Source organism: Leptonychotes weddellii, chromosome 6, assembly GCF_054177405.1.
Source record: "Leptonychotes weddellii isolate Sample4059 chromosome 6, ASM5417740v2, whole genome shotgun sequence".
Lineage (NCBI taxonomy): Eukaryota > Metazoa > Chordata > Mammalia > Carnivora > Phocidae > Leptonychotes > Leptonychotes weddellii.
In genome coordinates, this window is record NC_138374.1 from 5,169,316 (window position 1) to 5,181,723 (window position 12,408).

The 12,408-nt window shown below is 46.2% G+C and overlaps 1 protein-coding gene across 2 annotated transcripts in view; it reads left to right on the forward strand.

The window, feature by feature from the left end:
* Window positions 1–1,588: 1,588 nt before the first annotated feature.
* Window positions 1,589–12,408, forward strand: part of C6H10orf90 (chromosome 6 C10orf90 homolog) — a 200,040-nt gene continuing 189,220 nt past the window's right edge. The window contains exon 1 of one of the 2 annotated variants that reach the window (XM_081823306.1): window positions 1,589–2,477. In XM_081823306.1, the coding sequence (XP_081679432.1) occupies window positions 2,238–2,477 (240 nt within the window). In that variant the 5' untranslated portion in view covers window positions 1,589–2,237. The remainder of the gene's footprint in view (window positions 2,478–12,408) is intronic. The other variant, XM_081823307.1, reaches the window with a different exon arrangement.

The following is a 12,408-nucleotide window of genomic DNA, read 5'->3' on the forward strand; positions in this document are numbered from 1 at the left end:
TCCTGCTCCTCATGATGCGGGATTGGATCTGACAGTCCTGAGGTTTCCTTCCGGGGCTAAGGTCCAAGAATTAAGGTCACGCTACTGCTTTCTCTTGTGGCTGCAAGGGCTGGTTGGAGCCCAGATCCTGCCTGTGGCCTTGGGGGAGAGAAGAGCCACCTACAGCCTCAGTGACCTTTGGAGTCTGCACAGCCACTGTGGCTGATGCTGCCCATGGCACGTGGCTGTCACCAGCGGTCAGCCAACAATCAGTGAACCTTTCACTGCTGGTCTCAATGCAGTGGGATGGGCTGTTCCATGGGCCCTGCATTTCACACCGTCCTTTGGTGTGCTGTGCTGATAGGAAAGACCCTCCCTCCCTCCCTCCCTTCTTCCTTCCTTCCTTGAAGGAACTGCTGGGTGGAGACAGGCATCAGCAGGAGCTGGTTCAAATGGTGACTGTCTGGACATAGGGAATGGCCTTCACAGCCCCCAAAGAGCCAAGTGGTTACTCTCTTCCCTTGCTGTCCTTGTTTAATTTTATTTCTTTATTGCTCAGATTTCTTCCCTGTGGTCTTTATCATGGAGCTTCCAAATTGAAGATGGTGCTCCATGGTGCAACTCACTAGGGAGTGTCCAGCATGGCTCTCAGGCTTGAATCTTGGTGTGTTGCCCTTCCCATGGGAACCATGCTGCCGTCAGTTGGGTCTTGACAATGTCCTTGACATCCTGGGAGAACCACAGGGAGAACCGACAGTGTTCTGCTTAAGGAACAGCAAGCCCCACGTCACTGTGGATCACAGAGAATGACTATGGGTCTCATGTCTGAACACTCAAATGAGAATATTGGCCTAAATTATCTCTGAAGTCTTTCCCTCTCCTTTGTTTTCGTTCTCAGCTTCAACATTCCCATTGCCTCAAAAGGTGGAATTCAACGTTCCCAGTCTAAGTCTTAGCTGCTGTCTACAGCAGGAGGGGGTGGTTCTGGGCCAGGGACCATGGTTCTGTTTCGCATTAGAGTTCCTCATTTAGCCTCCCTCCCGTAGCTTTCGAGTGGGGCGGGAGGATTGTTCAAGGGGCATCTGTGCTGAAAGCCAAGAGGGAGTCATCCGCAGAGGAGAGTGCTGTGTGAGGACTCAGAACACGGCCACTGTGCTTGTCATCAGCTTTCTCCTGGCCCAACCCTTGATCCAAGGCTTGTAATTTTCACCCTCTAAATTACTGGGTTAACAGAAATGGTACCAAAATGTGAAATGAAATGAATAGGAGCACATCATGCACCTGCATTTCCAAATGATTCGCAAGCCAGTGAGTCTCAGCATCGTGTACATCCCCACTACATTATGAGCATCGGGAGAACTGTGGGAAGTAACTTGGGCAGAAAACATGCAGCCATACTTTGGAAATGATGCCTATGTGACCGTGTGACACACGGCTCTTTCCTCACTATTTCGCTTACCTGGTCTTCCCGACGTCCTTGTGAGTGGCAGGTATAATTATTCCAATTTTCCTCATGGGAGACTGAGGCTCAGGGTGGTGATGGGACTTGGCATGGTTGGCTTGAGACCAGAGCCGTCACTAAGCTAGTGTGTCCCCCCCACCCCCACCCCTTGGACACAGCCCTTCCCAACAGAGCCCTGCTTTCCATGCCTGCTTGCAGCCAGCATGCCTTTTGTGCCGGGCTCTCTTCTTCACTTGAATGTGTTTCTTATCTTCTCCAAGGCTGAGGTCACTCTTTGTGTCGGCGGGAGTCTGCACTCGCTCCTTTCAGTCCTGTCAAGAAAAAGCAGGAATTCTAAAACCCACAGGCAGTGATCACTCCTGGCTCCTTTGTACAGCCCAGTAAATAATTCATCTGGATTTGAGGGGTCTGACACTGAGAACGTATTGACCCTCGCTGTCACCGGCAAACCCTGCATGCAGAACTTGAATACAGCGGGAAAGAGAAATGTGTCTTTGAAATCAGAGATGACTTCGAGTGACCTGAGAACACAGGTAGAAGCGCTGGGGACGGATGGACAGCTGCCAGACAGAGTATTTTTAAGGCACGTAAAGGTCATCCCTGAGGTTTCCATATACACATCCTGCCCGCCTGGCCGCTGGGATCTGGGAAAACCAGCTCTGGACTTGGAAACTACCAGGCAAGGTCCTAGCTAGGGCCCTTCCCAAGTCCCTCCTGCTGCACTCAATACCTGGATTAAACAAAGAAAATTGTGTCTGCCAGGCTCACTAACTGAAGTCACAAGATTCCGAGGATCATGCGGCACTCCGGCATTCTTACAAAAACTCATCTGGAGGGGTGCACTTCCCACCACACGAAAACAGCTGTGCACCGGACTTTCCAGATCAAAACATTTAGCACCGAGTTGAAAAACCATGTGATGGTCATGGATTTCGTGAAGAGTAACTGGTTCCCCTCCCAGAGAAGAGCCAAAGTTTGCATCATCCATATGTGTCAAGGCCTGAAGACAGCTGAGCAGACAGCCAGCCGATACGAGGTATGGCCGACCCCGGGTGGGAAACAGTGGGCACATAACCTAATTTGGAGAAACAGGGGTACTCCTCATCAGTTCAGGTGTTTTATCCGGTCTAATAAATTACTGATCTGTTTGTAGTGTTCCCCCAACAAATTTGGAAAGGACGTTTTCATCTCTTCTCTCAGTTTTTGAAATATGGGAAGGGAGAAACCTATCGGATGAATGTCATTTACACGTGACACACATCTGCGGTTGCAAACATTTAATAGTGACTACCCAGTTAATTTGTATCCACAGTTAGAAATGGCAGTATGTTTCTGCCAGTTAAATCTTCCTAGCTCTGTAAGTTGGTAATCATCTGTCTTTAAAAAACAAATTCCCATTTGTTTCCTGACGTGTTATGTAGAAAAATTATCTATGACTTGCCTTGATCGAATTAAAATAAGCTAGGCCTGTAAGAATGGCCTTTTCTTTATTGCGAGTGAGTTCTAATTTTTAAACAGAAGCTACTTTGTGGGGGGAGAAAAGAGGAGAACTTTGGAGTTTAGAATGTCAAAGTGAGATAAACACGTCACTCAGACATATTTGTATTCTGCAACTAGTCTTAGCCACAAGCAGTTCTCTTTCGGAGAGTAAACATGCATGCAATCTGATCAGCTCTTTATTGTACATGGAATAAATTATGAATGTCATTGTAATTGACTCCTATATAGCTCACTTACCTATCGCTTTTGAAAAATATAACGTGTAAATTACCAATGTTTTTGAAATGGTAACCTTTCTGAATGTTGATGCTGTTGTTAGGACCTTTGCATGAATGTCGGCAAAGACTCCAGATCTTTTGTTCCCCACCCTGGGCTTCCTTATTCCAGGACAGTGTGAAAACCTGTTCTGCAGGGTTCAAGGCTGGATTCTTCCAGTTCCAGCCCTGGGATTGTGAATTTCCATGTTCACAACAGAGATATAAAGGCCACAGGAATAATGGTGTTAATTAAATTCAGTAATAATTGTTCATTAGTTCATTGCCCAATCAACCAGAGCAAAAGGTGTGCAATTAGAATATAATTGAAAGAAACCAGAGATATTATTCACAAGTAATTAATCGGATGGGGACAGAATTTTATCATTGTATAATTTCCATTCAGGTTAGTTTTCGATCCTCCCGAGAGAGAAAAACTTGTTGAATTATACCATCTTGCATTTTACAGAAGTGTTCGTGGCTCCAATTTAAACCTTAAATGACAAAGAGCAGCTCTTGTGTCCCCCCCTCTTTTTTTATGAATAAAACTTCATTTATTCCTATAGCAACACTGAAGGTGGCATTGTGGAAAAGTGCATCTTTGCAGGAGATTGTCAAAAGCTTTAAGTAAGCTGATAGTCACAGCTGCCACTATTTTTGTGTGTGGCCCCGTCCCCCAATTACCAGTTACAATCAACAAGGGGAAGTTGGGTCCCTGCTGCTTGATAGTAGTCTTAATTCTAACTAGAGTCTTCATTCTTATGTTAAAATGCGTCTGAGAGCCTCCCACGGCAATCAGGCCCTCAGCTGGATAGTCCTCACGGTGTCTGTGATCTGGGAAGTGGTCTAGGCAGGGCCCACTTTGCTCAAGGGCAGGCCAAGTTTGAAAACCAACATGGATCTGTGCCTCCTGTCCTTCTTACTTCTGAGCTCCGCTCTTTTAGAAGCAAACATTTCAGAATTTAAAATATTCCATATCCATTGAGCTGTTCATATTATTCCCACTGGGGCATGTCAGCACCATTTAGATTAGGAATTCCAGGAAGAAGTCAACTCCCCTGCTCAATTTCCAAGCTGAACTGATGGTAGAGCCCAATTAACAGCCTCGGGGGCCCCGTTAGACTTGGCCCTGGTGATTCCTTTTCTCTCACTAGCTCCAAGACCATGGGTTAACCTGCCTGGGCTGTAACCATAAAGTACCTGATGGGGTGAGAAATGAACAAGGTCAGTAAAGTGAACTCTCAGTGCACAAAGGTACTAAGTTCAAGAAACTAGCTGGTTCTCCAGTGAAAGTGAGTTTTGGAAATTTTGTTTCTTGTAAAAACCTTATGGATTTCAAGTCCCTACCATGAGGACCTACAAATCCACTTGAGTTGTTTAATGTCTAAAACTGGCATTTCTCTAAAACTGTGGCCTTAGTCCTGGGCTGTGTTATCGCTTGGAGGAGGTACCTCTCATCTGACATAAGCGTCCCTAACTCTGTCTCAGGGATGGTCCAGCCACACTCATTCCCTCACTTAAATTGCCTTTTAATAGGAAGGAATGTCAGACCTTTAAAAGGACAGCAGACCTGTTGTCTGAAATATAAGTAGGATGGGAGGCAGATGGTGGCTAGGGTGCTGAAGATCCTTGTTTGCAAAGCCTTGATTCCTGCTAAACTATTAAAAACACAGTATGTGAAGGGCCTTTCTTTCCCGGCGTAGATATCTGATAAACTTCAGACATAAAAATAGCCAGAATCAAGTAATGGGTCTTGGTTTGAGTTCTGGCTGCTGTCCACATTGCAAGCATGGCCACATCCCTAGAGTCCTTCTAAAGCTGAGCAGGATGGTTTCCACCTTAGGGAGGGAGACCACGTGGAGTTCAGAGATGTGCCTGCATCTCTCAGGGTGTGAATATGAGCCAGCATCTCCTAATTGATTGTTGAGAACTTTCGGATGATAAGCACAGGCTGGGGCATGCAAGTCAAATCTCATCCATCCATCTTCTCTTAGGTAGTTTCTAATACATTTAATCATTAGATGAGCCAGAGAAAGTTTCTGTATGTGATAATCGTCCTGTGGCCATGCTTTTTAAGATTTTCCAAAACTTCTGTCATTTTTACCTTTCCTTCCTACTCATCTTTTTTTTTTTTTTTGGATTTGGCAGTGATGCTTAATTCTCCCTGACTGTAAGAATCATGGCAAACTGTTATTTTTTATTTTTCTGATATGCAAAAATTGCACATATTTAATGTATACATTTTGATGAGTTTGGACATATGCACATACCCATTGATAAAATCACCACAGTCAAGGTTCTACACGTATCCATCACCTCTAAACATTTCCTGTGTTCTGTGCATGTTACTCTTTTGTTTGTTTTTTGTTGGTAAGAACACTTAACATGAGGTCTGTTCTCTTAACATACTTTTTTTTTTTTTTAAAGATTTTATTTTATTTGAGAGAGAGAGAAACAGCATGAGAGAGGGGAGGGTCAGAGAGAGCAGCAGGCTCCCCGCCCAGCCAGGAGCCCGGTGTGGGACTCGATCCCAGGACTCCGGGATCATGACCTGAGCCGAAGGCAGTCGCTTCACCAACTGTGCCACCCAGGCACCCCCTCTTAACATACTTTAAAGTGTGTAATCTTAGGGTGTTGTGTTGTATGGCAGAGCTTGGACTTGTTAATCTTACGTAACTGCAGCTTTATACCCACTGAGCAGCACTTCCCCATTTCTCCTTCCCCAGCACCTGGCAACCACCGTTCTATTTTTTGCTTCTATGATTTTGACTAGCTTAGCTACCCCATATAAGTGGAATCATGCAATGTTTGTCCTTTTATGATAGGTTTATTCCACTGAATGTAATGTCCTCCTGCTTCATCCTTATTGTCACAAATGGTAGGATTTTCTTCATTTTTAAGCCTGAATAATATTCCATTCCATGTATATACTACATTTAAAAAAATCTGTTCCTCTGTCAATGGACATTTGGGTTGTTTCCTTATGGTGAACTTTTGGTGAACGTATGCCTACAGCCCAGCCAAGGCTATTGGGACCCAGAACAGATGTGTGATTTTGTTGTATTCATTTAAAGAGCATTGAGCTTTGTTCTGACATGAGGGGAAGTTACTGAAAACGGTCTGATCCTTTTGAGGCTGACTTTTCAGCACACTATAGTCTAGGGTATTGGTCCCCAATAAATGATGATTTCGGCCCCAGATGGTATTTGGTAAAGTCTGGAGACATTTTGGTTGTGACAGTTTGGGGAAGATGTTACTGGTCCCTGCTGAGGAGAGGCCAGGGATGCTGGTAAATATACTAGTGTGTTCAGGGCAGTCTTCTGCCACCACTAACAATTACCCAGCCTGAAATGTTCACCATGTGGAGGCTGAGAAGGCCTGGTCTAGGGCTAATTTAGCCCCACTGTAGAGGCATGACCCTTGCGAGGACTCTACTTAATGCCCCACGTATGCGCGATCTTTTCACCAGGGCCAGTGGGAACGTGAACTGTTTCCAACTCTGGGTAAGGTCCCAGATGTGTCTGACCTACTACTTTCTGGTAGTTCTTTCTCTGGTTTTATGCAGTTTTCTCTTAAGCATGTGAAAATCAGTTTTCAGCCGAAGACTGGAGGGACCCATTGCTGGTTGCTAGAACTCTTTTTCCTTGTAGTTCACTCCTCTTCAGTAGTTAGCCCCAAATTCTAGCTGTCTCAGTTTCTCTGAGTCCTGATCTTTGACTCCTCTGCTCAGTGAGACACGAGGCTCTGTCGAGCTTCCCCTTTGTGCTCTGCAGCCTGGAAACTGCCTCTAGGTGGGGACAATTGTAGGGCTCCCTTCTCTCATGCCCCCTCCGTCCAGGATCGCAGACCCCCGTTGCTTTCCATCTGGTGTCTGGACACCATTGCGTCCTAGCTTTCATCTGTCCGCTCCATCGTAGCTGGAAGGAGAAGTGCCTCCCTGGGTGGGTTTGATGTCCCACCAGGTGGAGAGATGCCACTTTGAGCTTTACTGGATGTCTTCCTGTGGTTGGGGTGAGCCCTTAGGTCATACGAAATGAAAGTACTCAGGTTTTAAGTGCTTGGGCTTTGAGATAACTTTATTTGGGGAATGAGGAAGTCAATGAGACCAAACAGGAAGTCAAACAAATGTTCCCTTTCTTCTCACAGTTATCAAAAGATGCAGGGTGATTTACCCATTTCCAAACCAAGCTGGAGAGGTGTAGCCAGATCAGTCTTCACTGTCTCCTGTTTCTTCCTGAAGTCTTCGCGTCCACTCGAGGCTTCTGCCAGATAAGCTGGGGGCTCCGGTTGCCGTGAAGGCAGCGAGTTCCCCATGCACAAAGGGTTGAGAAAAGGCCATTTGGTCAAAGACCATAAACATTCCAATTAGCTTTGGCACCCCATGGGCAGATCAGGAGCCCCTGCCTCATCCCGGGACCTGCTTCCTGCCCGAGTGTGTCCTCGGTGCTCCTCCTGGAAGCCTCAACCATTCGCCTCCCCTGACAGTGGCTACTAGTCTCTGTGCAAATGCAGGAGGAGGGAAATGCAAGAGGCAAAAGATGAAACAACCACTCTTGGGTCTCAGTGCTGCTCACTGGCCACATTCTTCCAGCCCCTCCCTGCCTGTATCAGTGGGAGGCTGGATGTCAGAGGGCAAGGTTCTCGAGGTGCAGAGGGTCAGAGGGCTGAAACTGGTTTTGCTGCATCTGGAGGCACATCTGGTGATCGAGGTCTCCAGATTAGCTGCACTATGAATGTTCTGTTATAGGTGACCTGCAGTTTGGTCCAGAACACTTACGGTCTCTTGAGATCTAGCTGACACAGTTGCAGCTAGTGTCCACCAGGACGTTGGGCATGAGTGGGGGACCCACGTCCCCATTTCAGCCAAACCAAGGGAGGGGCGATGGAAGGTGACCGGTGGTGATGTGGCTAAGTGTGAGGGCACTGGGTTGAGTCTTTCCGGGGTCTTGCTAGGTGAGCGACCTTGGAAAGTTTCTTGACCACTTTGAGCCTTAGTTTCCCCATCTGTGTTCATGTGAACCATGATGGTATCTACCTCCTGGGTTTGCTCCAGAGATGAAGAGAGATAATCTCTAGAAAGGGCAGAGAGGCAGCATCTCATAAAAGTGTTTTTGCTGTTCAAGTTCCAATATGTCTTTTTCTGCCATACCCAACCCTGCCCCAAGGCCGTGGCATAGAGACGTGGCCCCTGGGGCCAGACTAATTGTAACCAGGGCTTTAAGGATGCTGCTCCTGGGCATGCAGTCTTGTTTAGATTGGGGTGGACATCCCTATTCCCCCTTCCCCACACTCAGACTGCCAAGGGACAGGAACCTGTGACCTTCTTTGCTCTTGGCTCAGGGTAATCTCCATTCCCCAAGCAACTCAGACATTAGTCAGCAAATTGGCCCTGAGCTGAATGCACAGTTTCTGCTCAGAACCCACCTAGTTCCTGTGGTCAGCTGCAAATTCCACCTTTGACAAGGGACTGTTGAGAATGTGAGTTTATACACATCTGATTTCTGCCTGAGAAAGCTGGGGTGAAGGCAGGAAGTATTAACAGGGCATTTTCCATGTAAGATGCACCCTCCCTTTGAAGATCCACAAGGATATAAAGGAGTTTACCACCTCAGAAAGGTGTGAATGGCCCTCACACTTCAGTGTCCTCTAGAATCCTTACGAGAACGTTCTAAGAATGTAGAGCCTTGGGCTCTGGGAAGAGTAGGATCCAGAAATTTCTGTTTTTAACATGAAATCCAGGTGATTCTGATGCAGGTCTAAAACCCTGATCTGGAATTTCCAGACTGATATTTTCCAAGTGCATGAACCAAGGAACAGATGACAACGAAGCTCGAGTGACTGGCCTGTGTTGAGAAAGCTGGAGCCAAGGGGCATGGGGTGGGGGAGGGGAGGCACAGTCAGAGAGGAGCGTGGCTGGGCCACTGTGTGCCGGGAGAGCTGAGAGATAGAGATGGAGCCAAAGGGGCTGTTGTTCGATCCCTGAATTGCCTCATTGATCCTCACCACAGCTGTGTGAGGCACATGAGCCCTATTTTTCCAAAGAGAAAGTTTTGTGAGCCCCGATTGCTGAAGCAGGCTGCACGGGGACACAGGAGGGGCAGAAGGAGGGTCCATCTCAGAGATGTCCTCCTCTGAGGTTGGGCTTCTGGCGTGGCGCTGGGGCGTGGGGAGATGCGGGAACAGCACTTGTCCTGACAGCAGTGGCTGGGAACCCAGGGGTCTTCAGGGTTGGCTGCAGAGAAAGCCAACTCTGCCAGGATCGGGTGGTGAGAGACAGTGATACACCTGCTCTGACGTGCTCTCTCCGTTGGCTTCAGGAAGATTTCCTTCCCACAGCTCTTGCACCAGGCACCTCCTTCTGGTCCTTAGGTCCCACATGGGTCCTCGCTCCCCGCTGTTTGTGCTGTCCCATGTTCTCTTCCCTCTCTGGTGGAGCAGATGGATTAAAGATGACTTAAAAAAAATTATCAAGGACCTACTGTGTGCCAGGAACTGTGCTAGGTGCTGGAGACACAGAGGTCCAAAAGGTAGTGTTCCTACCCCTGCTTGTCATCTGGTGAGGGAGGAGCCATCCCAATGAGTGCCAAGCCAGGGTGTCTACACTGAGCTGTAGGCCCAGAGAACTCAGCAAGGCTGCACAGGGAAGGAGACGTTTGGGCACGTTCTTCATGGAAGATTGGGAGTTTTCCATGACTAGCAGGGAGGGTGGGGATATGGGCACGTGTGGAGAAGGAGAAGACATCGCAGGCAGAAGGATTGGCAACTCCTGGGTAGCAGCACAGGAAGACCACACCTAAGTAGAACCCAGTGGTCTCTAGAATTGTAGCTGGCATTTGAAGGGCACAGTTCCTGAGAGGAGGGAGCCAGGCAGAGAAAGGGTTTCGGAAGTTGGCTGTGGCTAAAAATTCATCTGTACTGTGAAAATCCATGAGGCCAGGCAAAGAACAGCTGACAAGGAAAGAACGGTTGCTGGGAAGCCGTAAGATGAACAATTCTGGGAGCTCACTCAGTGCTGTGGATCACTTAAGTTCCTCACCAACCAGAGTAGAAAGACCTCACTGACTAGAGGGTAAATTCAGTAGAGATTGTAGGAGGGTCATGCCTTGGAAGGATGCTAAACTAGCCCTCCAGTAAAGGCTACTCTAGATCCATCCTGTAACAATTTTAGAAACAATTCTTGAAAGAATCCCCCACAAGTAGTTTAATTGCCTGCCAAAACAATGTTCAACACTCTTTAAAGGATTACAACAAAATTCAGCAAGCGATAATATAAAATTAAAAATATCTAGCATCCAGACCAAGCTCACTAGACATTCAAAGGAGCAGGAAAATATGATTCTTAACCAGGAGAAATCATGATTAATAGAAACAGATTTATAAATGACAGTGATGATGGAATCAAAAAGCAAGGATTTTTTAAAAAGCTATTATACAGTGGCTAACTGAACATAATAAAAAGGCATAATATTTAAAAAAATAAAAAGCTATTATAAAACTATTGTTTTCCCTTTAAATTCAGGGGTTTAAGGGAAGATATTACCATGATGGGGAAAGATATGGTTGATATAAAAATGAACCAAATAGAACTTACAGAGAAGAAGAAAAACGACACTATCTGAAATGGAAATTTTATTAGATGGGATTAACAGGAAATTGGATGCTGCAGAAGAGAAGGTCAGTGAAATTTCTAAATGGAAGACAGAGAAAAAGGGGAAAGAGGAGAGAAGAGGGAGATGGGGAGATGGGGAGAGAGAGAGAGAGTCGGGGAGAGAGAGAGTCAGAGAGAGAGAGAACAGAGCCTGAGTGACCTGCAGGACAACATCAATATGAAGAGATCCAACATACATATAATTAGAGTCTCAGGAAGAGTGGGGAGGGGATGAGGGTAGAAAAATGATTTGGAGAAATAATGGCTGAAAAATTTCCAAAGGTAATGGGACATATGTCAAAGCATTGCTTGTCAAGTACATGTACATAGCAGAGGCCAGATCATCAAGCTTGGCCCAAGCTGTGTTAAATAGTATATATTTCCATGTTTCCCAATGGTGGTCACAGGGTTATCAATCAGGGTTCTCTAGTGCAAGGAATATGTTTGTTTCTTTGTGATCACACTGAGGCGGTTTGCTTATTTATTTATTTATAGCTGAGACAATACCAATTTAGTGTAGGATTGTTGCAGCTCTGATGGGCTAGGAGAAAAGGGGCAAGCAATCTGGCAGATGCTATCTGTATGATTTTTCTATTCCTGCAAAACAAATGATCATATAATTGGCTTAAAATGACACCTATTTATTATTTCACAGTTTTGTAGGTCAGAGATCCTGGTGTGGGTTAGCTGGCCCCTCTGCTAAAGGCTCTCTAGGCTGAATCAAGGTGTCAGATGAGGCTGTGAGGCTCAGGGGCCTCTTCCGACATCACTGGTTATTGTTAGAATTCAGTTCCTTGTGGTCGGAGGGCCGAGTCCCCATTTTGTAGGTGGCTGTCAGCTGGCACTCTCAGCTCCTGGAAACTGTCCTCAGGTCCTTGCCATGTGGCTCCAGCCATAGGCAGTTTGCAACATGTTTGCTTGCTTTATTCATGGCCAAAAGACAGTCTGCTGCTTTGAATCTCTCTGACTTCTTTTGGAGACACACCTGATTAGGTCAGGTATAGAAGGGTCATGCCTTGGAAGGATGCTAAACTAGCCCTCCAGTAAAGGCTACTCTAGATCCATCCTGTAACAATTTTAGAAACAATTCTTGAAAGAATCCCCCACAAGTAGTTTAATTGCCTGCCAAAACAATGTTCAACACTCTTTAAAGGATTACAACAAAATTCAGCAAGCGATAATATAAAATCAAAAATATCTAACATCCAGACCAAGCTCTCCCTGGTATAATCTCCCTTTGATTAACTCAATACCAACTGATTAGCAACCTTAGTTATACAGGCAAAACCCTTTTGCCAGATAATGTAACTTAATTGTGGAAATGAGAGCCCATTGTACTCACAGGCTCTGCTCACACTAAAAGGAGAGAGAACGTATGGGACGTGTACACCAAGGGGTGGGAAGCTTGGGGGCTGTCTTAGCATTCTGCCTACACTATATTTTAAATTTTTGTATCTGTGCAGAAAAGGAAATAGAAGGAGGCCTTGGAATTGTAGGCACATAGGTTGGAGCCTCTGTCTAGGAAGTCCATAAGGAAAGGTGACCTTAATCTCCTCTAGCTCACC